Consider the following 27,099-nt stretch of genomic DNA (forward strand, 5'->3'; position numbering starts at 1 on the left):
ACAAGTTCATGCTGCAGAGCACAGGGAACAATATTCGATTTGTAGTAACTTATGTTGAAAAAGAATATGAAAACGAATATATGTATGTTCACGTATGACTGAATCACAGTGCTGTACACCAGAAATTGAGACAACATTGTAAAATGACTGTACTTCAATAAAAACGTATATATTAAAAAAGTGAACAAATGATGTCTGATATGCTTAAAATCCTGCTGAATATTGGTAATAGCAAAAGGTTGGAAATAAATACAACAGCCTAACATAGGAGACCTAGTGAATTAAATCTATGTTGTGCCAAGGCTCAATGTATTATATCTCTGCTCTAAATTCAAACTTCATTGCCTGCTCTATGAAAATGCATCTGAGTCCTTATTTTTTCTGTGCTCTCTGGTGTGATGTTAAGCTTTGTCAATATAGGGTGCCGGAAACACACTCCAGGAGGAAGAGTTTCTCTTCCTGGCTCTGGTTCTGGTTCTGATGTGCTGGATACACAGGCTCCTGCAGTGCATCAGTTTCTCCAGTGTCCAGCTCTTACAGTACACACTGGCCAGCCGCACCCAGCATCCACCACCTTCCCCCGAAACCCATTAAGCGGTTTTGTAGGTTTTGTAGCAGAGAGCTCCCAGTGAGACTGCTGTCAGAGCTGAAGTAAGACATGTACAAGGAAATGTGTTAAAAAGCAAAGAGACTATTAGTGTCTCATCAGAAGAATTTAGGAGCTTAACTGTAGAGATTTTCATTGAAAAGAAAAGATTTGAGTGTCAATAAGAACCATAATTCAAATGAGTTAAAAATCATCATGTGTTTAAATCTGTAATTCATAATGATATTTTTAAAATTCTTTGATCATTTTTGGAGGGAGCTGAGGAACAAACTCGGATGTTTTGAGTGGTTAATAAAGGGAAAGAATCAAGCATTTTTCCTGTCTCTCTTCATGAGATTTACAACAGAATAACCAAATAGTAGGTAAGAAGACTTTCTCATTATGGAAGTATTCCTGATAATAAAAGGAGAAAAAATGATAAGATTAAAACATGACCCTAATGAATGAATAGATCTAGGCTGCTAATTAACATCACAAAAAGGACGGACATTAAAACCTCCTGATGGAATTTCACAACCCATCTATGAAGTAGTCTAGCCAAAAAATTTTCACCTAACTGTGATCAAGCCACTAGAATGTTCTAACTACCCTTTACTGGAAATTCAGAACAAGGGGGCGCTGAAGAACTCCACAAGGATGCAGTCAGCAATTGCTGGAAACCTTACAGGCAAACAACCGATTTCTTTACCATAGTATGCAAGGAGAGAGAGAGGTGGATGGAAACTACAAATTTAAAAGACAAACCAAATGGCTCCACAAAAAAACCTTGACTGGGGACTCCCTATACTATGTTTGTAACTTTCAAGTGAGTCTTAGGGTTTTTTGTTTTTTTCAGAAACAACAAGAAAAAGAATTTTAAGAGAGACTTAAACACACAAACCAATTGAAATATAGGTTAATAAAACATTGAAGCTTATTTAGATCCTGATTGAAACTAAAAGAACGATGAAACGACTGGGAAACCTTGACACTACATGTTTGATGAAATTAATTGTAATTTACTTTTTTCACACAGTATTGTGATTATGTTTTAAAAGTATTAACAAAATATATACAAATGACAACCTAAAAGTATCCTTTTATTCATGCTAATAATTGAAGATGTTTTTTGAGACGTGCTGACAGGGATTTGAGTAATGCAGAGGATTAATCTGGAAGTCAGTTAGGACCTCCTGCATTTAACTGATGCATTTGTAAAAAGAAGTACGAACCTAAAACTATAAACAAAAGTTTTAATGGATAAATACTTAAGATTCTAGTCAGGTTCTGGGACATGGAATAGCCTTAAACGTTTTGCTGAGCTCTATGACCCCGGGGTGAGGAAGAAGGTTCTCGAGATTTCTGAGAACTGCTGGTGTTTGACAGACACGCGCACGCTTTTCCGCAGTCCCCCGAACCCTCCCAGGTGTGTCCCTCATTCCCGGCGGGCTGTACTGAACGTGCACAGCGGTTGGAGCTCAACACCTCCGCTGGCCCCGCGTCCCTAAGGTTTTGCCGAGAGGCGGAGGGCGGACGCAGGTGCAGCGCCTCGCGCCCCCGACGGCGCCACGTGCTCCCGGGCCCGCAGCGCGTGCGCACTGCCGCCACCCCGGCCTACGTGACGCGCCTCGGGCCAGCTATGGCGGCGGGCCGGGAGGCGACATCTCTGCCGGCCCGAACCGGTAGGAAGGCGCGCGTCCGGCGCCCAGCTGACTGGCCCGAGCGCCCGGGAACGACCCCGACCCACCCTCACGACCGTCAGCCTGCTAGCCCCGAGCCAGCAGGCCGCTGAAACCCACGCGAGAACATGTCCGGGCCTCCGCGGGCTCCCGACGGGGCGGAACTGGCTCCGCCCCCGCGCACTCCTATTGGTTCCGAGGGCCGACACGCCCCTTTCCCGCGCTCTCATTGGCCTAGGCAGGGCTCCGTAGCGTGGAGCCGCACCGTCCTCCGCGCGCTCCGATTGGTTTCGGGTTGTGGGGCGCCCGTTCTCCGAGCTCTCATTGGTCGAGCGGAGCCGCTGGGGGTGGGGCCGCGCCAAGGCGACAACAACAAAGGGCGGCGGGTAGCAGGCGGCAGTGACCCGGTCTCTCAGTGCTCTCCGCCGGCTGCGCGCCCGAACCCTCCCGCCCGGACCCGCCCGCCCGGCTCCAGATGAAGTGTGAGCACTGCACGCGGAAGGTGGGCTGCGCGCGCTCGGGGCCGGGGTCGGGGTCGGGGGCCGCGGTAGGGGGCTGGAGGGGACTGCGCTCGCGAAGCCCGGGGCCTCAGGACGTCGGGAGCCCAGCAGCTCCGAACGCCTCTGCCTCCGCACGGTCTCCCGCCAGCGGCTCGCGGCCTCTCTGGGGCGGCGGCGGCTGTGGGGGAGCCGCCGGCGCGTCCGGTTCCCGCCCCCGGGGGCGGCGTGACGACGGCGCGCGCTCGCTCTTTCTGGTTTTCCGCGCGCTTGTCTGTCCTTTTCAAGTACCTTCGAGGCTGGAAGCCCCCAGAAAAAGCAGCCAACCTCTGCCACCGCTCAGGGCACTCGGGCATACACCATTCTTGGTGTGAATGATCGCTACGGCGTCAAAAATGTTTCTGGGGGTGGTTTACCGTATCTAAAAACTTACATACTTATAGTAACGGACCAGTACAGAAGCGCAGGAAGGAAACGTGGGCTGGGCCTCCTGCCACCAGGTGACTGTGACCTCCACGCTTGTCTCTAGGCTCCGATAACCTACTTAACTGTACCGCGCAGGCACAGGGGCTTCTGTTTGTTTTTCAAAATGGGATCGTGTCGTAAATACTACTGCACCACTCGCACGTTCAGTTAGCCTTATGCCAAAGGTGCCTTTTCAGACCATTACATACGCTCCTAGTTCTGAGTGTCCAGGTAGTCAGGCGCTAATTCACCTGTCGTGAGAGACCACCTTCCTTCTAGTTTCCAGTTCCTGCAAACGATGCAGATATCAGGGTGGGTGTGGGTGTGTTAGTGTGTCCACAAGTCCAATTGCTCTTATTTCTGTAGAAAAGATTTCTAGGTGTGAGATTAATTGATCAACAAATACATGCATTTTTTTAATTGAGAGATTAAAAGTTGTTCTTTCACGTGTCCTTTTGCCTTTTTAAGGAATGTAGTAAAAAAACAAAAACTGATGACCAAGAGAATGCATCACTCGATGTATCAAGTCCAGCCCGGGAGGATGGAGAGGCAAGTCGATGTGTCTGTTCTGTGTCAGCTGTAGGAGAAGTAGCTGCTGCTGTTTTTCTTCTCTCGGGGGTCCACATCACCACGTATCTCATTCCTCTAAGAAAGCAAGAAATGAGGGGCTAAAAGCCCCTGCCAGGGCCAGACGTCTGGGGTTGGTGAGTTGGAGGCACACGGTCTTCAAGGTAAGAGTGCACCAAGCCAAGACGCACTGCGTTAGGAGCAGAGAACAGTGTCGTGCTTGGCCGTTCGTTAGGAGCAGGGCTGTGATAGGTAAACCTGCAGGTTTTTTAATAATGGAAAGTTCCACTCTGTAAGATAGGGTTTTAGGAAGACAACTTATAAAATAATTCAAATCTTACAATTCTGTAAGCTTATTTTTCTGGTGGTTTTTTCTCCTAGTTCTTAGTGCTAAAGTTCTTAGCTGGTGGTGATGGTTTATGTTTACTGGATACACACCCTGAGCTTGGTGCTGGAGACAGTGGTTTGTACATGTGCTCTCATTTCTTGCTTAGGATGAGCATTTTAAGCCCCCATTTTACAGAGAGAAGGATGTGGAGGTTAAGGTCGCATATTCCCTCAGAAAGCACTGGTCCCCAGTGGAGGACTGGAGCATTGACACTGTGGGAGAGTAGTCCTAACACGACGCTGAGTTGGCCCGGTGTTGACCTGCCCCCCCTGGTGCACCAGCACCACCCTGAGGCGTGGAGGCTATGGCTCAGTGAGCAGCACCCAGGGCACTGAGGCAGCAGAGAGGCAGGGAGCACCTGGGGCCCTGCAGCCTGGAGCAGAGGGCCTCCCACGCCTGCCCTCTGGCTACATCACCCTGGACAGACATCTAACCCTAGGAGCCCGTTTCCTTATCAGGGACTTGAAGAGTCGGGTTACCTCTCTCCAGGGCTGTGGTGGCCGGGAGATAACGTGTGAACAGGGCCTGAGTGGGTGCCCCACCAGCACGGTGGGTGGACACCCTCGGGTGAGCAGGGCAGGAAGGGGCTGCTGGAGTGGGCCTTGAAGGGTGGTGAGAACTGAGGGGTGGGCGTCGGGATGGGGTGAAAGCTCAACAGGTGCAGGAAGGTGTGGACAGAAGTGAGAGCTTGGGGGAGTGACGGGATGCGGGCCTCCGGCAGAGGAGGGCAGCTTGTGTCCAGGGGACCTCTGCCTCGGGGCAGGGCTGCAGAGAATGAGTGGGCATGGGTGCAGTTAGGAGACCTGCGTCCAGGTGAGCAGGCTCACTTGTAGTGAGATCAGGTTTGAACGGCACAGCTTGGACCTGGACGGCATGAGGAGGCCGATGCCCATGATCAGCGTGAGCTGCTCCACTTCTGAGCCTCAGGGTGGGGCAGAGCAGTCTGGGGCAGAGCCCCCGAGGAGGAGGGGTGTGGGGGCAGGAAGGCCAGTGGCCAGTTTGACGGTGTTGGCCTGCTCCCGCCCCACCACTCCCTGTGGACCCTGGTACCATCGCAGCCGCAGCACCTGGAGCTGTACGCCAGGCCCGGGTCATCTCGGGTCTTCGCCAGTTTCTTGTATCGTGGTTACTCTGTTCCATTCCCTAAAGAAGCACACATTGCAGAATTTTGTTGAAGAATCAGGCCAAACACTATCTCTGTTTCACAGAAGGGAGAATTCCATAAATTGGCTGACGCCAAGATATTTTTGAGTGACTGCCTGGCCTGTGACAGCTGTGTGACTGCAGAGGAAGGAGTCCAGGTTTCCCAGCAGAACGCCAAGGACTTCCTCCGAGTCCTGAACCTTAATAAGGTACGGCCCCCAGGCAGGAGGCGGGTGAAGGTCAAGGTGGGGCAGGAAGCCTCTGCTGGGACTCGGGGCACGTGTGTGGGCCCTGACCCTGTGTCCCCTGCCGTAGCAGACAGTCTGCAGAGTCACACTCCCTGACTGACCACCGCTGTGGTGGGCACCGCCCCCTGGGCCACCTGGCTGGGAAAGTGGAGGAGCCCCAGGCCGTCCTCAGGGACAGGTTCTGTTCCAGGAGCTCTTCAGTCTGGGGCAGGGCTGTGTCTCTCAGCACGTCCCCGCAGACCTGCTGTCACTCGTATTCCAGGAATGGCTTTCTTGGTCGGAGGACGTGGGAAAGGGAAGAAGGGAAGCGGAAGGCAGACAGTGCTGAAAAGCTCATCACGGTTTGCCTGCACTCTTGCCCAGGCTGCGTGTGTGCTCCTGACCGGGGGTGTGGTGACCTGTGCAGCCCTTGTGGCTTTCTTGGTGGCTTGACTGCAGATAACAGATTTTATCTCTTCCACCTGGGATGCATTTTCTTTTTCTGATGGTGTTGTTTAGGACCTTTAAATCAACCTCAAATAACAGCGGCGATGAAAATAGTGCTGTGTCTTGTTTCATGCTTAAGCAGAAATGCTGGTCAAATGTTCCTGTTAAGTAGACGTTTGCAGAAACTTTTGGCAGATACCCATATCAGTCAGCATTTTTGCTGTAGAGAGTGTGTACCCAACCTCTAACTAGCATAAAAAGAAAATAGTTATTTCATGAAACTGAAAGCTTGAGGGGTAGGTTCTGGGGTTGGGTGAGTCAGTCACTCGGAGCTGTCATCAGGAAACAGCAGCATCTGTTCTGCTCTGGGCTCAGGCTGACCCCTCCTGGTTCCTGGCTCTCTCACAGCAGGTGACATTTGAGTGAGAATTAGTGAGGAGCGAGCCCTCGAAACCCTGGGACAGTGGGACAGGAAGTGAAGTCGGGGCGCCCACCCCCTGCCCCCTCCCCCCGTTAGCACCTGGAACTTGCAGCCCTCGTCCCGCTTCTGGATCTGCGTCCGGGTGCTGTTGGCACCCACTGCAGAAGCCGCATCTGGCTGGCTCGGGCGTCCCAGGAGCTTGTGAGGGCGCCAGAGGTCAGTGTGTGCCAGGTTGGCACCCCGATGGCGTTGTCAGGCTTCCCGGGTGTCACGTGACAGGGGACCCCATCCAGAGGGACAGGCAGCCTCAGCGTTGTCTCATTTTCCCATGTCAGGTCAGGCCGTCACACCTGAGCTGGGGGTGCGGCTGTGCACAGGTAGACTACGGTGGACGGTGCCTCTGAGCACCACTGTCCGGTCCCCACTTGCCCTAACTTGCCAGCAGTCTGACCTGTACAACCTCTGCCGGGACAGCCTTGCGCCTTCCCTCCCCTCCAGGCTAGCCCATCTGCTTCCGCCCCACGCTGAGTCAGCGTTCTCTGCGCTCACTTCCCTCATACTCTTCAGGGACGTCGTGAGCTAGAAGCATCTGGTTTTAGTTTCAGGGTGTTGGTGGCGTGGTTTCATGCTTGTTTGTATTGTATTTGTTAGAATAACGTACAGAAAATGAGAAGTAGCCACTGCTTAAAAATTTGCCACTGATTTTGACCTGGGCTCGAGCCTCCTGGAGACGGAGCCCAGCGTTCTCACTGTAATGGGTCATTTCAGTTATTTACGGGCCAGTGTTGTACATAGCTTGTTTTTCACTTAAACTTACCCATTTTCTCCAGATGTTTGCATTTGTATGTGATACTAATGTGTGCATTTATGATATAGCATTGATTTTAAGATTGACAAAATCTCTTGGGGTGTCCCTCCCTTTTTTTTAAGTCCTTTTGTTGGGGGGGTTAATTAGCTTGCTTATTCATTTATTTATCTAACGGAGGTACTGGCGATTGAACCCAGGGCCTCATGAGTGCTAAGAACACACTCTACCACTGAACTGTGCCCTCCCCACGGGATGTCTCATCTTTTAATTCTATTTTTTTTTTCTCCTTTTTCCTTAGTTATTATGCTTGCGAGTGTCCTGTCTATTTTATTAGTCTCTCCATAGGACATTTATTACAACCTATTCTAGGCTTTTCACCAAAGTGTCTCATTTTCTCTCCCCATGTAATTACCACGTATGTAACCTTCTTCTCTATTCCTCCTAGAAGTGTGATACCTCTAAGCACAAGGTGGTGGCAGTGTCGGTGTGTCCTCAGTCTCTGCCTTATTTTGCTGCTAAATTCAGCCTCAGTGTGACTGATGCATCCAGAAGACTCTGTGGCTTTCTCAAAAGTCTTGGTGAGGTGCCTTTTGGTATTATTTATAGCAAATGAATTTGATACAGCTTGAGTTTACAACTGCCCTTTTTACCTCTGGAGTTCAATTTTCAAGGGCCCAGGGTAGATAAGAACTCCCATGAGAGTCTTGTGGAACGTAAGAGGACCCTGCCCTGCCCCAGGGTAGGCAGGTGTCCCTCACCCCGTTGCCATGCAGATGGGTGTTGTGTTCCGGCCGAAGCTGGCCGCCCGGGAATGGCAAGTGACCATTTTAGGGCAGCTCGCTGGGGCCATGCGGGACCCATGCGGGACCCACACTTGCCTAGCAACCTCGACTGCCCGGCTCTTGGAGGCCACGGGGGATTTGTTTGGTGGAGAATACCACCTGCGATGCTTTGGAAGCTCTCGAGCAGAGCAGAAGGGGTGGGCTGTGTCCTTGGTGTGAGGAATGAGAAGGATCATCGTTCAGGGCACAAGGACTTAAATGTGAGTGAATTCTGGACTCATACTGAGTCAAAGGGCAGTACGATGCTCCCAGACTAGAACCCCGCCCTTCCCCCTACCCCGGGAGCCTGCAGATCCCTGGCCCCTCCTTTCCCAGCCCCTCCTGCCCCAAGAGCTGCGGGCTCAGAGGAGGAGAACTTGAGCCATTTGCCGAATAACAGTCTTTACGATTCGATGCCTCAGTAGGTTTTTTAAGACTTAAACGTGTTGGGCGTTACTAATATAATAAAATGGCTCAACGTCCTGGGCCAGCCCGCCTGCCTTGCTGCTCTGTGCACAGTGTGCCACAACCAAAACTAAGGCCACAGCGTGGTCTCCTGAGGTCACTCCTTAACGCTTTTAATCTTAAAAAGCCTAAGCTTACCTTAGCTTTACCAAAGACCCAGGTCATTAGGTGCTGTATCTTCTTGTAGTGACAGGCCCTATCTTAGGAGGGAGTTATTTTTTAAGTAAATAATCAGGTATTATATCTTAGTATTAATAAAGGAAACACACCTACAGTGAAGCTGATTTTTTAATGTAACTATCTCAGATGACAGTATTTACAGTATTTTTTTTAAGGACAATTGGCTGTTTTTAAGGTTTAGACTGGCTGCAGATATTAAAGTTACTTGTTTAATTTATTTCATTGCAGTTATTGAAAGTGCACGCTTTTGTCTTAGGCTTATTTTCCAGTATTAAGAAAACTCATCTGCAGCAGCACGGGTGGACTTGGAGGGTGTTAGCCAAGTGAAGTGAGTCACACAGAGAAACACAACTGCTATGTGGTATCACATGTGGAGGCTGAAAAACAAAACAAGCTAGTGAACATAACAGAAAAGAAAACACAGAGAACAGACTAGCGGTTCTCTGGGGGTGCGAGGGGGTGGAGGGGTCAGAGGTGCGAACTGCCGTGTGCGGACTGAGCTGCAAGGATGTGCGCACCGCATGGGGAACCGAGCCAGGGTTTGTCGCGTCTGTGGGCGGGGCATAAGCTTCAAAGTTGTGAATCACTGTGTCGTGTGCTTGTCGTATATAATACTGTATATCAGCTATACTTCAGTTTAGAAACTTGCTAAGAAAAAGGTAGCTAGTTAAAAATCAACATGAAAATGAAGACCGTTGTAAAGGTGTGCTCAGCAGTTTACTCCTTTTACTTGCTTTGCGGATCCCAAAGACCCTTACAGGCTGCAGCTAACTCAGCCAGCGAGCTGGAAGACAATGCTGCTTGTGCGGGGGAGTGAGTGCCCCGTTCACTTGCACCTGGAGCGGCGTGAGGCATTTGTGTTGGTGCAGGTGTGGAGAGAGAGGAAGCAGGAGGGAACGGGTGTGTTGTGTTGTGGAGGGTGAGCATGCTGCGGCTGGAGTGACCGGCGTGGTCCTGGGTGGGCAGGGAGCGTCTGTCCCCCCAGGTCGGCCCTGGGAAGCTGAGCCCGAGGGCGGAGCCTGCATCCTGGGACGTGGAGCCTAGCGCGCCTCTCTCCCCACAGGGGTGCGCTTCGTCTTTGACACCACGATCGCCGCAGACTTCAGTGTCCTGGAGAGCCAGAAGGAGTTTGTGCGCCGTTTCCGCCGGCACAGCGAGGAGGAGCCAACGCTGCCCATGCTGACGTCCGCCTGTCCTGGTGAGCACGGCCACGGGGTGCCGCCCAGTGGTCGGGGGGCGGCGGGGAGCTTGGGCCTGGAGCAGTTTCATGTCACCCAGCATGTTTGTTGATTCTGGGTGGTTTGGTGGGGAGACCTGACAGCTGAGTGTTAATTTCTTGTCTTCGTCTGTCCATATTTCTGAAGTTGAGACAAACGTGTTACGTATTAAGGGAAATAAACCTACTTACTCTTTGAAGTATTAAATATTTCATAAACATTTCAGATGTCCACATAATCATGGGTGATGTGGCAAGCACTCCCGCACCCTCTGCCCGCTGAAGTAGAAATTCTACAGCAACAGTGTTTCTTTATGTGGATACTGGATCCGCCCCGGCGCACATCTCAACCTGTCTTTACTTAGATTTCATGGAGTCTGGTGCCTGAGGTGCAGGGAAACTTTATCACAGCTTTTTTTTAATTCTGGAAAAATAGAAGTTTTGGAATAAGAACACGTTTACAGACGAAGCCGAAGGGAGGAAGGAATTGCGCTGGTGACGCTCGGGGAAGTCACTTCTGGCGCAGTCGGGGCCGTGGGGGTGTGGGAAAGCTGCTGTCCGGGCTGCGTGAGCTCCGGGGTTCTGTTGTTCTGTGACGTTTCTGGTCTCTTCCTCCCATCACAGTTTCAGATTTCTCTAGCATTTTACGCGTCACCCATCAATCGTTAGGGTTATGATTTAATAAGTTGGAATGTTGACGCTGTGGTTGCTTAGAATTTGGAAATACTTTCCACCCACTTATAAAACCATGGAGAGGAAATTCGCCATCTGTCCAAGAGGGCCATGGGTTGATTCATTAACTGGGCTGTGTTGTTCAGTGGCCCGCGGGCAGGCGGAGGTGCTCAGCGTCTGTTTCCGGTGTGTGGCTTGTCCTCCTGGAAAGGTGACTCCCAGGTGGACGCTCCCAGTGAGGGTCGGCCCTGGGATGTCGGGTCCAGACTTCCTGCCCGCATTCCCATCACAGGAGTATTCCTGTGCTCTCCTGACACCAGACAGCAGCTGGTGCCGGGTTCCTTGGGTGGGGCCCAGGACGGGAGCCTCCACTGCCGGCCGGAGCTGACGCTGCTTGGGGTGGGCGACAAGCAGTGGTTGATGCCCGCGGGGACCCATGAGCCCTGTGCCCGGAGCAAACGCAGCGCGCAGTCCGTACAGGGCCCGCCTCCTCACGCAGTCGTCCTGGGCCACAGCCCGGCGCTCCCCTCCCCTGGCCTGGCATTGCTGCATCCGTGGTCCCTTCAGGCTGTTCAGGGCTGTTTCCTTGTGGGTTTGGAGCTTCTGGAGTGTCCTTCCGAGGTAATGATGCATTTTCCTCCTGAGGCTCTTTCCACCTAAGTCGGTGGAAACTAAAACTTGTTCAGTTTGCTCCGCCTCTCACGTTCAGGGAGATGAGGTGAGATCTGGTTCAACACTAACCTCTTCTACAATTTGGCGTCAGCACTTTGCTTCCCTGTGACAACCTGGGGGAACAGGGGCAACATCAGGATCGATGGTTCAGCCTGGCATGCAGAATCTGGCTTGGTGTCCGCTCGCGGGGCCCCTCCATCCAGTGCTGCTTCCTCGGACTGACTGGAGGGCGGTGCGTCCAGGCCAGGGCGGGGGCGTCTGGGTGGCCCTCACTGCCCACAGACTGCCTGGGCCTCGCCCCCCAGTACCCACCTTTGCACCTCTACCTAAGGGGCTGAGGGCTTGAACACTCGGCCCCAGAGGCACCCTTGGGCCTTGGACTGTGTGGGACCCACGGGGTGCTCGTCGAGCTGAGGTGCGGGAGTCGTGTCTTCAGCCTGGCAGAGCGTCTCTGAGCGCGCCACCTCTGTGTCTTCACAGAGGCCCCTGAGAAGGGCGGGTGGTCTGAGGGTAGGATGTGCTCCCCCGAAGCTAAGGCCCCAGGTCAGCGCCTGTAGCAGACTCTGAGCAGATGTCCTGGGGAGAGTGCTGGCCTGTCTGGCCTCGGGTGCCCGGTGCTGTGGACCTGTGACCCTGTCCCCCCATGTCCTGCTGGGCCTTTTCCACCCTGGCCGCCTGGAGGACCGTCACAGCACAAAGCTGGGTGGGCCAGAGGGCGAGTCTGCCAATGGCCCTGGAGCTGAGCCGAGGGTGGGCAGGGGCCTTACACAGCCACACCCGCGGTAGGAGCAGCTTTGGGCCCCGAACACTCCAGCAGCGGCTCTCCTCGGGCTTTGGCTGGTCACCGTGGGCATTTCCTGAGGGTGCCGGGCCTGCAAGCAGATGACGGCCATGGTGTCCGTTTACTCAGATGGGATCTTCAGGCTGCTGCCTGCTGCCCCTCCCCCGCAGGGCGGGCCTGGGGAGTTGGCTGCCCAGGGGTCTGGTGGGCAGCTCGTCACCAGGCTTCTGTCACCCACTCACCCTCCTGATGCTGCAGTGTACTCGCCCGTCCGTGGGGCCAGTAGTGTCGCCAGACACCCTCCTCGCCTGGCCGTGCCCAGTGGGAGAAGCAAGACCAGCCCAGCTCCTGCACGATGAGCTGCTGGCCGTGTGGTCCGCTGACCCCTCTGACCTGTGTCCAGACCTGGAAACTAGGCCAGCAGCGGTGCCCCCAGTCAGCGACTCGGGGGAAATGCTTAGAACACATCTTGGGCCTGTCACGGGTGCATCGTGGATGGTGCTGTTCACGGAGTGTCTCTCTGGGGTGTGGACTTCTTGTAGCTCGTTGTCCTGAAAGGGGGCAGTTGTCGGGCTGCTCGCCTCCAGCAGGAGTGTGAAGCTGCCCCGCGGCCAGCCGTCCCGGCTGTGAGAGCTTTGCAGCCAGCGCGGTGCAGCTGGAGCCATGCGGCGCAGGAGCTGCCTCGCAGCTGCTCCTCCAGGCTTGTTCCCCTCACTTTGGGGGACCTGCTACCCCAGCTCCTTCCATCCTGCTGCACTGTCCTCTCTGGGCTGGGGCACCTTCCAGTCAAGCAGCAAAGGCTCCTGGGGTTCCCGTGGCTGAGCCATGAGAAGAGGTGGTTCGTTGGGGAGTCTGTGACACACCCCAGAGGAGGCCAAAGGAAAGGGTATCCTGGCTTCACCCTGAGTAGAGCAGTCATGAGGAGCTGACGGGCCCTTCCCTCCCCAGGCTGGGTCCGATACGCTGAGCGGGTGCTAGGCCACCCCGTCACCCCTCACCTCTGCACTGCCAAGTCTCCCCAGCAGATCATGGGATCTCTGGTGAAGGACTACTTTGCCAGACGGCAGGTAAGCCAGCCCCTTCCCAAAGGGCCCCCGTGAGCAGGTGCACGAGCCGCGGGGCAGGGGGAGGTGCCCCGAGTGTGAGGACAGGCCCTGAGCTCACACTGATGGAAGCCTGGCCTTTCCCGCAGACCTCGGGAGCCTCGGCACGTGGGCGGCCTCCTCGCGAGCCGCTCTGTCCTCATGCAGGAAGGGCTCCCGGCCCGCCTGGCCCTGCCGTTCTCCTTTCCAGGGCCCTCAACACCCTGGGTGTGGCACCCCCTCTTCAGCGGTCCCTTGCCCTCTGTGGTCTGACTCTGGCCCCCAGCATGTGATCCGGGTTTGCCTCCGGGACTCGGGCAGTACCCAGGCCTGGGTCCTGCTGGAGCCCCCGCCGCCAGTGCCACACACAATGTGGCCCCCGCCTGTGGCCTGCTTCCCAGCCGTTGGGGTGCCCGCGTTGCCCTCTGTCAGGTGGTCAGGCGCTGGGGGACCAGGGAAGACAGTAGAGGTCCAGGTCATTCAAATGCCTGAAACCGGCTTAAACAGCTACACACACTTGGGGCGGACTATTAGCTTAGCCGTGGGGGCTTTTCTTAACAGTTTCCTCATTAAGTCAACACAGTCAGAAATTGCAGAAACATGATGTTGGCGTGTGTTCCACTGGGGACAGGAAAGTGACCCACGGGACGTTCTGCCTGTGCTTGCGCGCCCCGGACGTCTGGAGGAACCAGGTGTTTCTCGGCCCTCAGTGCTGCCGGGCCTGCTGGGGGGACGTGCTTCCCCAGAGCTGTGACAAGGGCCGGCTTCCTGCTCAGGCTCTGCCCGGGGTGAGGCCTTTCCACTTAGGCCTCCCCAGAAGGGCATGTGGCACCCTGGCCTTGCCACCGATTCCAGCTCAGCCACGAGCATGCAGGGGGCGGCCCAGTTGCCTGGGAAGTGTCTGGAAAGAAGGAAGATCTGTGGCCGAGCATTCACTTTGAGTCCAGCAGTGGCTTCTCATGACCATGTTTGGTCCCCACATGTAGGTTGAGGGGAAGTGGGCCAGCTCCTGGCTCCTTCCTGAGTCCTCAGGCTGCCAGGGCTGTCTGCTAACCCAGTGCATTCAGCTGCCTCCCCGCCGCTCCCTGGCTCTCTCCGCAGAACCTGTCCCCAGACAAGATTTTCCACGTCATCGTGGCCCCGTGCTACGACAGGAAGCTGGAGGCCCTGCAGGAAGATGTGCTCACGGCCTCACGTGGGTCTCGGGGTGCTGACTGCGTGCTGACCTCAGGTGAGGACAGGGCCGCCCAGACAGGAGCACACAGAGTGCACACAGAGTGCCCAGGGACATTGTTGGTGGCTTCCCCGCGGGGGGCCTTGCTCTTGGACTTGCCCAGAGAGCCCGCGCACCTCTCGGTGTTGGGCAGGAGTGATTCCTCAGAATCCCCCAGAGCCAGTCAGTCGAGAGGGGGTAACTTAAATCTTTGCTGGCCTGGGTGGGGGTACTTTGAACAGCTTGAAAACAAGCCCCCATGGTGTGGAGGCGGAGGGCTGGCTCTCGGGCCACTTTGAGGGCAGTGACCCTCCGCAAGTCCCCTGGCTGGGGAAAGGTCTCCACTGCCAGGTTCCTGTGGACAGTGACGGGTGAGCGGGTGGAGAGAGCCACCGCCTCGGCCTGTCTCACCTCAGCTGATGGGTCGTCTTGGGAAACACAGGCATCCTTTCTCTGAACGCACTGGGCTCTGCTCGTGACCTTCAGTCTTCTCTCACACCTGACGGCACAGCAGTCGATGCAGGATTCACTCTTTCTCTCAGGGGTTTTGTTTTCTCAGGAGCCCTCGAAGCAAAGAGAGGCCCGAAAGTGGTCCTGGGTCACCACTGGTCTCACGGCAGGCAGCTGTTGTCCTGTCCACACGAGGGGTCACACACAAAAGCTTTCAGCTCAGGAAACAAAGCCACAGGGAGATTGTTTGCAGAAGCCCCCCATTGCAGGGGCACAAAGAGAAACTCGTCTCTTTACTGACATTTCATTGGTGCTACTTTGCTACCTTTGCATCCAAAGTCACCTTAAGCAACAGCCCCCTCAGGGAAAAGGCTCCTGAGCGGTGCGGGCCGTGTCCTCTTCTTTGTAGGTGAAGTCGCTCAGATGATGGAGCAAAGCGGCCTCTCAGTGAGAGACGCTGCCTTGGACACTCTGTAAGTGGCCTTGCGGGGAGGGGCACCCTGGGGGGTTCCTCCTGTGTGACCTTGTGACCTCTGCCAGGGCCTCCCTGCTTGACGATGAGGCCACACGCAGCACTGAGGCCTAGGTGTGGGGCAGCCCCTGAGGGCCCCTTCCTCCGTCGCTCCCCCATGACCCTCAGCTCTGAACTGAGCGTGGGCAGCGCCCTGGCGTGGACACCATTCACTGGGTGTCGGGGGCCCCGTGGTTCCCGTGGTCTGACATGGGGGCCACACGTTTGCATACCAGCACCCCCTTTTCTGAACTTCACGTGTTCCTGGCATCGTATCGGGACCTGTGGGGGATGAAGGGCCTTCTGGACAGAGTGGCTCCTTCAGGTCCCTGTGCACTGAGAGCAGCAGGCTGGGTTTCTGCCTTGACAGCGTCCCTGCAGCACCTTGTGTCCCAGGGCTCAGAGCACATGGGCTGCACGGCAGGTCCCCCCCGTGGTGACATCAGGACCACGTGTGGCCCTTGTGTGGAAGGCGTCTGAGGTCCGTAGGCTGCAAGCAGCTGGGGTGCCTGTGCCCAGAGCCGGGCCCAGGATGACCCAGAGGCCTCGTCTGGCCGGACGCAGGTGGCGGGCCCTTTCAAGTGTTGTGAAGCACGCACAGCCGAAGGTGCGGAGCCAGGTGGGCAGCACTGGGTGTGCTGCCTGCAGGCTCGGACCAGGCTGCGGGCGGCACTCTGTGTTGGCCAGTGAAACTCAGTACATAGGAGGTTTTTGCCCGAAGTATAAATATCTGTAAAGGGTTTCATGGCCTTGGATGGTAAGCCAGGGGGTCTGATTTCACTCTTGCTGCCCTCCTGGTGAGGTTTGGAGATGTGGAGGGGCAGGTGAGGCGCCACGACGGAGCCAGCCCTGACGCGCACCTGGGGCACATCTTCAGACACGCAGCCAAGGAGCTGTTCAACGAGGACGTGGGGGAGCTCACCTACCGCTCCTTGAGGTGCGTGGGGCTGGGGTGCCCTGCCTGCCTGTGTGGTCGGCACTGCCCACCGGGACAGACTGGCCAAAGCTAGCTGCACGTGCCCTCGGGGTGGGGGACGCTGTCTGTCGGGTTTACACCAGTAGAGGTAGAAAGGCCTTTCTCACATCATTCACAGACTTTTAAAGTTTGCTGATAGGCCAGACATGGACTGCAAAACATCCTCAAGCCACAGACACAGGGGATCCAGATCACAGTCCGCCTTGTCGCCTTCTTAGGAACAGAGACTTCCAGGAGGTCACCCTCGAGAAGAGCGGGAAGGTTCTGCTGCGCTTTGCTGCTGCGTACGGCTTTCGGAACATCCAGAATGTGGTCTTGAAGCTGAAGAAGGGCAAGTTCCCGTATCACTGTGTGGAGGTCCTCGCCTGTGCTGGGGGTAAGACTTTGGGGGCCGGCCCCGCCACCGCCCACCAAGTCACTCAGCCCGCTGGCCTTGCAGGAGCCTGGATGCTTCCCTGGTGGTTGTGGCCTGTCCCCTCCCCTAACACCCACACGGAGGAGGGAGCAGGCAGGCAGGTGTTGCCTTGCAAACCCTTTTGGGGACATGGTCCCAGGGAAGAGTCGCTGTCTAGGTGGCACCAGGTGAGCACCGGCTGGTGTGGCAGCTTGTATGGAGGGCTCCTGACTGGTGGCGTTGTGGCCCGTGGGAACCGAGGCTCCCCAGCAGCTTGAGTGGCCCCACGCTTCCAGCCTGGTTCTGTCCCCAAGTGATGGAGGCCCAGGAGGGGCAGGGGCCCCTGGGAGGACTTGACCCTGTGGCCCATCTGACTCGGAGACGGGGGTCAGGGCATCCGGGCCATCCTGGGTGGGCAGCCCACGGGGTACCAGGTGGAATTTGGGGAGTAAAGGGTGGATCCAGGCGCGAGATGAGTTTGAGGAAAGGCGGCCCCCGGTGGGGGGTGACTGAGGGCAGGCAGAGAGTGGGGCACTGGCTGGGGGCACGGGCATCCTCGGAGACCTTGTCCAGGGGCCAGGGCGTGGAGGGCAGGTCCTGTGGCCCACACCAAGGACTGGACAGGAGGTGTGGATGAGGGGGTAGCAGGTGAGCTATGAGCTTTGGGGTCCAGACGGGGCCTCCCACACCTGCATGCCAGTCAGGGTGGAGGCTGGGTATGCTCACCTGTGCCCTGAGCTAGAGCAGTGGCCAGGGAGCGGGGCCTGGGGAGCAGAGACGTGAGACCCACAGGGCAGCTGTTAGGTGCTGCCAACGGGTAAGTGGAGGGAAGCCTGGCCCGGGTGGAAATTCGCTGCAGGTTGTTTTAAATGAGCTTCTGTCCTGTAAATCGCGACAGCCATCTAGGGCGTTGGAGAAAAGCAGCAGCAGGGTGTAGGAGGCATGTTCCTTGTTCAGGCCGCAGTGTCTGGGTGTCCGGGCCAGGTACCCGTCCCATCCCCTCCCCTCCCCGGCACAGCCCAGATGCAAACCTGCACACTAAGGCGTTAGGCTGACCCCAGTGATTTAGCTGTTCGTTAATAATTTCTGTGCTCTTCTGGTTTTGATACATTTTAAGAGAAATTGCAAATCCAGATTTGCATACATAGCCAGCCAGCTCTCAGAGGCCGGCGTGTTATTTCAGTGTGGGGTGAGAGCGTCTGTGAGGAGTTCCACAGGAGGGGGTGGGGGCCTGGGTTGGGCCTCCGGCCACGAGGTGTACGCCGACGCCCTTCCTCGGTCCAGAGTCGTCTTCCCTTTGGACGGAAGCGGGGAAAGAGCAAGCTCCCGTGTGTTTCAGGGTGCCTCAGTGGCAGAGGCCAGGCGCAGACGGAGGAGGGGCGCGCGGACAAGGCCCTGCTGCAGAGGATGAAGGGCATCTACGCGGACGTCCCCGTGCGGCCCCCTGAGACGAGCGCCCACGTGCAGGAGCTGTACCAGGAATGGCTGGACGGCGCCGACTCCCCCCGCGTCCAGGAGGCCCTGCACACCGCGCGCCCGGGCCCGGGCCACCCTGCTAACAGCCGAGACATCAAGTGGTGAAGACACGGGAGGCGGGAGGCGGCCTGTCCGCGGCTGGAGGACAGGGGCCGCCGGTGTGGGCGTCAGAGGCACTCAGAAAGGGAACGGCTCAGCTCTTCTCTCACGACTTTGGTTCTTCCGACTCCTCTGTCCCCACCTGTCGCCGCCCCTCCCTTGGCTCCACGTGGTGCTGGCCTCGTCGCGTATGTGAGATCAGGGTGTCCTACCCTGAGAGGAGAGTTGCTCCAGTTTGAGCATTCTTTTATTGTTAGACTGAGAAAACCCCAAAGAGCAAAAATGGAGACAGACGCCTGTTTTTAGGCTTAATGAAATCCGAAAAGTGTCCCGTGAAGAGCTGAGACCCCAGCAGTTCTGAGTCACAGGCCCTGCAGTCTGGCATGGAAGCGGCGGGCGGCAGGGGCCACGGGTCGTGGTCGGCCGGTGGGCTCACGCTTTGACCTTCTGTTTCTCCTGACAGTGTTTTTGCCAGAATGCGAATAAACCGCATCGTTTTGGAATCAGGGCCCATATACAAATTGGGATTTCCAGCTTTTCTTGAGAAGTACCAGCCGCAGGGGGCCGCATGCCTCCTGCTCCAGTAGCCAGACCGGCCGAGGGGCCCTGTGCGCTCTGGCAACTTATGCCCCAACTTCCACGTTTAGTCTTTCAGTGAACTCACCTTGGCAGGGGAGGCCTGGGCAAGGCGATGAGTGTTACGGACAGACAGAGAGGGACCTCCCTGCTTGGGCTGGGCTGTGCGGTCAGCCTCCCGGGTCCCTCCCGGGGGTGGGTCAAGCAGGTGATAGCCCTTTGACCCTGAACGTGGGAGAGGCACCTGCCCGATGGTCCGGCCTCCCTTCCAGCTCCTCCCCGACATCTTCCCTCCCGCCCGGGCCTGGTGTGCCCACTGGGCTCAGGGACGCTCTCCGTGTGCTCCTGACAAGACTCTCCCCCAGCCCATGCTGCTCGAGGGAGCTTGCCTTAAAGATGGAAGAGAGAAAGCCGCTGACCCACAGCCAGACAGAGAGGGCTAGCAAACAGCCAGAAACGACAGAATCGTGAAACTCCATGTCAGGGATCATCCCATGAAAGGAAGGACGTCTGTGAATAGGCCTAGAGTTGGTTTTTCAAAGCATCTGGGTTCTGCTGACACGAGTGCTGGCGTCCTCAGGCCCCTGAGTGCTGTAAGACCCCCGCGTGTCAGACCCCTTCGTCTTACTCTGCTGCGTCGTGCCTGTGTGGCTCTCTGCGTTGACAGCTGGATATGTTGTGTGAAGTTGTATATTTTTTGCTTTCAATCTATATTCAGTTGGTTGCTGTGTCTACAGTAACTGACTGTAGAATAAACAGTTGAAGGGTGCCTGGGGTGGAGAGTGTGTCCCCAGCCGGGGTCCCCCGCCCCGATCTCAGAGCAGGAGAGCGTCCTTCCCGACCCCCTCCACGGGCCCGGTGCCAGGAGCTGGGGAGGGCGGCTCTTGCTTGAAAAGCCACCTCTTGCAGCATTTGGAGGCCAGGGCCCAGGCTGAGGGGCTGGGTGTGGTCACGTGCGGTGTCTGACCCATGGCCCAGCTCACCTTGGGTTGCGGCTACGTGAGAGGAAAGTGGAGGGAGAATTTGTTTCCCTCATCACCTGACTCAGGCAGATGGACGGCCCCATGGTCTGGGGGGGTGCGCCCTGGGGAGTGTCTGCCAGTGAGAGGCGCCATCCCAGCGTGAGGAGGGGACAGGATAGGTCCAGGTGCATGTCACATGCGGCAGCCGCTCTGCAGGGACGCTGTTGTCTGAGTTCTGGTGCCCCTGACACCTCCTGTGGACCGTGAACAGGGCCCAGAGGTTTGTGCGTGTTCTGGTCATCTTGGTGAGCGTTCTCCAGTACCCGTGCTCTGGACCACATCGGCCCAGATATCTCAGTTCCGTTTCCAGCGGGCCTGTGAGCTTGGGCCAGTTCCAGTGAGTGTAAGACGTTGGTCCTTCCTCCTCAGCTTTGCTGGAACCAGGACTGGAGTCCAGCCACTGCCCACTGGACTGACGTCGGACTGACGCTGACCTCGAGTGTGGAGCCAGGGCAGTACCTGCTGTAGGCTGTTACACGACTGACATAAGGTGTCGTGTGGCCTCAGCGCTGAGCGCAGGAGCTTCTGGACACACCCCTGCAGTGAGGAGACACGGTCAGGGTCAGATGCATTAGGTGACCACCAGACCTGGGCTTCCTCAGCGGGGGGGCCCAGCACCAGTGCTGACACGCCACCTCCCTCCACACAGGCTTTGTTCCCGCTCGGACCAGGAAGCCCAGCACTTGTCTGAAGCAAATGCCCCTCGGCTCTGATGTTCAGGGAGAAGGGCCCCTGTGCTTCCTGAGTAAGGCGACGCCCTATGTTCTGAGACCAGAAAGCCGGTGCCAGACAGAAGTCTGACTTTTAAATGGAAATCAAGTCACACATGCACACACGTGCATACACGTGTGTGCACACATGCAGAAGTATAGCTGTGCTGTGTGTGTATATGTACGCATGAACACGTTCGTACAGACCATGTACAGACTTGTATGCACAGGCACACAACACATACACACACACGCGGTGCAAGCATATACAGACACTGTATACGTACACGTGCGCACATGTAAGCACATCCTCATGACCGTGTGGGTGGGCAGATGGCTTAGGAACTGGTGTCAGTGACAGCAGGTGCACCTGAGGGCAGTGTCTCTCTCAAGAGGCTTTCCTACGACGGTGGCCACACTGGTGCCCAGTGGGCAGTACGTGAAAGGCACTCTTTCCTGCATTTCCATGAAGAGTGAACAGTCTGCACTGAAACTCACCAGTGGAGAAGCTAAGTCATTGTCCTGACCTGGGATTCCAGAGGTTACAAGGTGCATCATGGGAAAGCTCAGAACAAAACAGTGTGAGCCCCTTGGATCCCTTTTTTTAAAGGTAAGCTAGAGAGGGGAAAAAGCAACATTAGAAAGAACAAAGAAGGGGGAGGGTATAGCTCCGTGGCACAAGATCCTGGATTCAATCCCTAGTACCTCTCAAAATTTTTTTAACTAGTTTAAAAAATTGCTTTATAAAATAAAGTGGGCTTTTAAGTTTCCCTTGCATTTGGCAAGAGAGGAAAAAAAAAAGATCACGAAATTCCTAAGGTGGCTTCCTCTGGAGGGACGAGAGGCAGTGGTGACCAGGCCCCAGGGACTGGGGTCTCAGTCTCCTGCAGCCCTGTGCCAGGCTGTGTCCTGTGTCCACTAAGCAGGACACACGAGGGGATGGCAGGACAGCCACTGGCAGAGCAGGTACTACTGGGGCTTGAACTCAGATCGGTGGATTCAGAATCCAGAGCCCTAACTATCACACCAAAGAGACACACAGTCCCAGCTTCCCTCTCTGAACCCCTTAGCCTTAAGCACCCCTGTGGAGGGGACAAAACAGGCGCCCAGGCCCCACCGAGATCTGAAGTTGGATCACTGGATTCACAGTCCAGGGAAAAACAAGCTCATATAGCAGAGGATGGTTTCGATCCATCGACCTCTGGGTTATGGGCCCAGCACGCTCCCGCTGCGCCACTCTGCTGCCCCGGGTGCTCCCTGCCTGTGACAGGCCCCAGAGCCTCCATGGGGCACAGGGGAGAGAGGGACCATGGGGGTGGCTCCTGCAAGTGCCTGTTTCCCTCCCTCGACTTCTTACCCGGAGAAATCTCTGAATTCATGCCCTTTTCTGCTGTTAAAAAAGTCCAGAAACAACCCTGGGCCCACAGTGCCCTTGGACAGTGGTGGCAGGTTCTAGGCTGCAGTGGTGCTGGCTGGATTTCAGAAAAGAACAGAAACAATGTTTCTCCCGATTATCTGACTATGACTCCTGGTTTGTCCAGTTATCAGCGAACTATCCTTTTAATCTGGCTGCTTCTCCTGACCTGCTTCCCACAGCCAAGGAAGCCACTTCCTCCCTGCAAAACTGCTTAAAATTAAAGTGTTAAGAAAACTTGCTGTTCAGCTTTGTAACTTGAAAGAAAACATTGTTTTAAATTGGTACTTTCAGAGAGAGAGAAACTGTTCCCCCAAGAACATTCTGGATATTAATCCTTCCGGGGGAAAAATCTTGGTGTTGAAACTTCTCATGGAACAAGTGTCCCTAGAGTTTGCTGCTGCAGATAGCAAGGTGTCTCCTCTCTAAAGCCAGCAGTGATTGGGAAGAAGAAACAGAGACTGGAACTGCTGGGAGTTCTTGGCCAAACCATGACAATCAGGATACTCAGGACACGTTGGAGTTAGCGGACCATTCCTGCAAGCAGGGTTGAAGGAAGCCAACAGGCAGGGCAGGCAGTCCCTGAGCAGGGAGAGTCCCAAGGCCTGGACACGGTGAGAACCGGAGCTGCGGCCTCCCCTAGCAGGTTGTTGACCCTCAGCCAGGCCTTCTCCCACCGCTCTGAGCTCCTTGCCAGCACCTCCCACGGGCTGCAGCCGCTCGGCTTTCTTGCCTTCCAGCTCCCGCTGGTCTTGGGGAAGAGGAAGGTAGAGGTGGATCTAGAGAGCAAACTGAAGACGCCTGGAGTGACCGGAGACAGCGCGAAGCCCAGAGGTGCACCCACGGCCAGGGTGCTGGGGGGAGGGTGAGGATGAGGGAGGACCTTCAGCAAAGGCCAAGCCAGGGGGCAGGGACTTCTGCTGCTTTGGTGACACATCCAGCATGAGGGGCAGGCCCGGGCTTAGAGCATCCCGACAGACCAGCAGTTGCCTTGGGGCGTGCGGCTCCCTGAACTGCACCCGGGGCTCCCCGGAAGCCTGAATGTCCACCCCCAGGTCTAGGGTGTTGTGGGAGCCTGAGAAGTCCAGGCACACAGGTGCACAGTGAGGCAGCAAGGTGGTGGCTGGGGGAAGACGGGAACCCCTCTGATCAATGCCCCAGGCAGCGACTGGGTAAAACCAGACTGGGGGGTGGGGGGGGTGGACTTCTAGGAATGGGCCCAGAATTTGAGAAAATTCATGTCCCACGTGAAACCTCATCAAAATTGTCCACTGTGAGAAAGTCTTCTTTTTTAAACATCTTTTACTGATTTATAATCATTTTACAATGTTGTGTCAAATTCCAGTGTAGAGCACAATTTTTCAGCTATGCGTGAACATATATACATTCATTGTCGCATGTTTTTCTGTGTGAGCCACCGTAAGATCTTGTGTGTATTTTCCTGTGCTCTACAGCACTGTGAGAAAGTCTTAATCGGGTGAACGAGGTATTCTGCAGAAGTCCCTCAGGCCCTTTCTCCAGCCACCCTAATGAAGCTCGCTTAGCCTTCAGACCAACGGCGGCAGGGACGTGCCCGGACGCTGTGTCCTGCCCCAGCAACACGGATTCCCCCCAGCCTGCCCCTGCGGGCTCCCACCTACAAGTCCTAGGGGTCGCCCCCAATCCCAGTACTGGCTGCCGGGCAGAGGGGGCCCCCGAGGGCAGCTGGCTTCACTGGTCCGCCCCCTGCGGGACGCGTGCGAGGCAGCGGGGGACCAGACCCCGATTCGGACCCGGACCCAGCCGCTGTCCCTCGGGGACCCTACTGTCCTCGCACCCTACCCGCCACCGCTCGGCCAAAGCCCGCACTTCACGGCGACCGCAGCAGGCAACGGGCCTTCGCTCGCGGGGAACCAGTTTTCTCTTCCGCGCCTGCCGATCCAGGGCGGAGCCCGGGGCGGCGCGCGCTTGTTCTGCGGACAGGGCGGAGCAGAGGCGCGGCCAGGGCTGCTCGACGCCCCCGGGCCCGGCGGCCGCCGCGGGAGGCCCAGCGCAGCCCGGGGCCCCGGCGCCCCTCGCCGGTGCGCGCCCGGCCCGGGGTCGGGGCCGCAGAGGGACTCGGGGAGTTCGGGGGCGCGGGGGGCCCGGCCGCGCCCGGCGATCGCGACCTCAGGCTGCCTCCCGCGCGCGGCGGCCCTGGTCTACGCCCCCGACCGTGCAGACGCTGCACGCTCGCGGGTCGGGCCCCCAGGCGCCCGCCCTGGGCTCGGAGTCCGGCGGCCTGCGCCCCTGGGGTGGCTGGGGTCTTTGACGTGTGCAGTTTGGAGCACCCTTTTTAAGAAAAATAAGACAAAATTAGATACGGAGGTGAATGCTGATTAGAGTAAGGAACGCCGTCGCAGCCAACCGCAGGGTGCACGCGGCAGACCACCGCCACGAGCTTCATGCGGTTAGACCACCACTAGCTAACTGCCTGACACACCTCGTATTCTTCCCTAAAAGTCTGGGTGCGAATCTTGTTCACGCCTGATATGGCAGTAATTTGGTAATACTGTTTGTGTCGGGTAAATATAGTTCAGTCCTTCCTTTAGCAGGGCTGATCAAATTTTGCTTTTTATTAAAAAGTTTAGAGAAGATGGTCGCATTCCTACTGGGGATGCTACTCCGGGAATTGTCATCAGATTTGGCCAGACCTGTCCGCGGTGAGCTGGAGGGCCTCGGCTTCTCGCACGTCTGCACACGAGGACTTGCCTCTAACTGGCAAGGTGGCCTGTTGGGAGCTTTGTGTCAGGCATTTCATCGTTTGTATTTCGTGTCAGATCAGGAAGAAATGGAAAGCACTTTCTGTGTTTGCTGTCCTCGTCTTCAGTGACTGGATCCAGTCGGTTCTGTGTGGGTCCGCCCTCCTTGCTGAAGGGGCCTGCTCTGTTTTCATGTGATTTGTCTGCGACACAAGGAAACATTACATTCATCTGCTTTGTGCAGCCTTCATGATTCTTGATGGTTGCAAAGATACTCGCTGATGTGAAAGTCTCTGTGACGTAATGCCTGTCTTGTTGAAATCTGTATCATGTGACACAACACAGGCCAAATTTAGTCTCGGTATAGGCTAGTCAGTGTCATGTAGCAGTTTTCCTGTTAGAAAATAACTGCTTTAAAATGTTTCGGGAAGCATCTCTTTGGTTCATTGTACGTTTTACTTGGTCTCTGTAAATGGGATCACAATCTGAACAAATGGACTTTCTGTTCACCAGGGTTGGGGGAGTTGTTACTGTATTGTGCGTCCTAACAGGCAGTGTCACTGTCGGCCATGGAGTCAGCAGTGGGCAGGGCCACCTGGCGTGTCCTGCCGACGGGGTGCCTTGTGGTTTTCCTTTCTGTTACCGCCATCTTCCTTCTGGCTTTATTCTTCCTTCTGCTTTTTTGCTTCCTGTTTAGGAGTGTCCTGACTGTCCTGGTAGCTTTCGCTCTGTGCCGTCACACCCATACTCGCTTAGCTGTCAAGAATGTTTTCCTTCGTGATTCTGACCACTACTATCATTAGTTTCCATTGTGGTACACTTTTTTGATATTGACGTTCCTACCAGACTTGTTTTCTCCCCCCCTCCACCCCACTTCCAGTAAGATACTTCCTTCTGTTTAAATTTTGGTATGATCAGTAATTCTTTAAAAGTATACAACCTTAATCTGAATTTAAGGCAAATACAACTCACGTGCATTTAAAAATTGTCCTACGTATGCTGAGCTCCATGACTGTAATAAAGTAACCATGCACCACACACAGTTACTGGTGAATGTGTGAAGGAAGACACACTTCCCAAGGCCCTTCTGCCTCTCCTATGAGGGTTGAAATGAGTTGGTACTGAAATTTCCAGCTCTAGTCCGAAACCACATGGTTTCCTCTAGACCCTCCTTGCTTTTCTGTAACTCACACTCCAGCATGAGGAATCATCTTTGCCCACTTTTATTTATTTATGTTTATTTGGGGGGGTAATTAATTTTATTTACCTATTTATTTTTAACGGAGGTGCTGGGGATTGAACCCAGGACTTCATGCATGCTAAGCATGTGCTCTGCTACTGATTTGCCCACTTTTAAAACCTGTGGTATTTGATTTGTTAGAGGCAGGATCCCTGTCTTCTCATTTTTAAAAATTTCCTAAATGAAGCACAGTGTCTCCTACGGATAAAGCTCTCCAGTGACGTTGAACTGCCATTGGATTCGTGGGTCAAGGCCGTTTTCATCTTTGTAACTCTGACGTTCACCATCAGAATTTTCTCCAAACAACTGCGTCAGCGCCCTTGCTCACGTTCTGACTTTCCTGCTTCCTCTGTCTCTCATCCCTAAGCGGGGCTGCAAGATGAGGCAGATATTTCCTCTCAGTAGTCTGTGCTTCACTAAAGCTCAGAGGAGGTTTCCGCATGGGCCCATACTCTGCCAGGCTCAGAGTCCTGTTGGAGTAACGTCTGTGCACAGTGGCTGTCCCAGGCTGAGCAGCTCGGGCGGTGGGGGGGGTGGTCAGTTCTCACTGTGTGGCAGAGGGCCAGTGTGGCTGGTGGGGGTATTGAGGGAGCCCCGTCTTGCATTCAAGTGGCCAGGCCAGCACGTGGGGTGGTGGTGGGGCTCGGAGGAGGGGGCTGGCCATGTGTGAGGGAATTTGGGGTGCTGGTCCAGGTGAGGAGACTGAATCAAGGCTGCCTCCCTCTCTGGCCTGATGAAGGCAAGGCCTGTGTCCCCTTTGCTCCTTGTGGGCCTGGGCAGCCAGCACTGGGCCCAGCATGAGGCGGGAGACAGGAACTGTTTGATGAGTGGAAGAGGAAACGAATGAATTAATGAATGAATGGGCAATGAGGAACCAGGAGGCAAAGTTAGCCTGGAGGTTTAGAGCTCAGGAGATGTGAGGACCAAGGATGCCAAACAAAGGCAGGGAGAAGCCACAGGGAGCTCCTGGGCTGGGGCGGGGGGTGGGGGGGAGCTCAGGGCCCTGAGCAGCAGCAACAGAGGCTCCTCTATTCAGAAACAGCCTTTAGCTGTTGAATTCGTCTGTCCTGCTGTCTGCGTTTCGCATGTTTTCCATGTGGGCTTTGAGGGACACCAGCCTCAGCACAGAGATCCAGAAAGGTGACCCAGAGAAGACTTGCTGGGCGGTGATGCTCGGGGCA

The 27,099-nt window shown here is 55.6% G+C and overlaps 1 protein-coding gene and 1 non-coding gene across 2 annotated transcripts; one reads left to right on the plus strand and one right to left on the minus strand.

Moving 5' to 3' along the window:
* The first annotated feature begins 2,610 nt into the window (after nt 1-2,610).
* NARF (nuclear prelamin A recognition factor) lies at nt 2,611-19,581 on the plus strand. Its single transcript, XM_074344078.1, has 11 exons — nt 2,611-2,767; nt 3,696-3,776; nt 5,391-5,534; nt 7,674-7,806; nt 9,758-9,892; nt 12,984-13,102; nt 14,219-14,348; nt 15,190-15,253; nt 16,094-16,228; nt 16,486-16,643; nt 18,001-19,581. The coding sequence occupies exons 1-11, from the start codon at nt 2,741-2,743 to the stop codon at nt 18,240-18,242; spliced, it is 1,368 nt and encodes a 455-aa protein (XP_074200179.1). The 5' UTR covers nt 2,611-2,740; the 3' UTR covers nt 18,243-19,581.
* A 2,134-nt stretch (nt 19,582-21,715) lies between these two features.
* On the minus strand, nt 21,716-21,787 carry TRNAM-CAU (transfer RNA methionine (anticodon CAU)). Its single transcript has one exon. It is a non-coding gene; the product is annotated as a tRNA-Met (tRNA).
* Between the last annotated feature and the right edge of the window lie 5,312 nt (nt 21,788-27,099).

Source organism: Camelus bactrianus, chromosome 16 (genome assembly GCF_048773025.1).
Source record: "Camelus bactrianus isolate YW-2024 breed Bactrian camel chromosome 16, ASM4877302v1, whole genome shotgun sequence".
NCBI classification, from domain to species: Eukaryota; Metazoa; Chordata; class Mammalia; order Artiodactyla; family Camelidae; genus Camelus; species Camelus bactrianus.

Excerpts from the sequence above, each read along its gene's own strand:
- NARF (XM_074344078.1), top strand. The coding sequence starts at position 2,741 with ATGAAGTGTGAGCACTGCACGCGGAAG. Across the intron at positions 9,893-12,983 it reads GCTGACGTCCGCCTGTCCTG|GCTGGGTCCGATACGCTGAG; the intron begins GTGAGCACGGCC and ends TTCCCTCCCCAG. Across the intron at positions 13,103-14,218 it reads ACTACTTTGCCAGACGGCAG|AACCTGTCCCCAGACAAGAT; the intron begins GTAAGCCAGCCC and ends CTCTCTCCGCAG.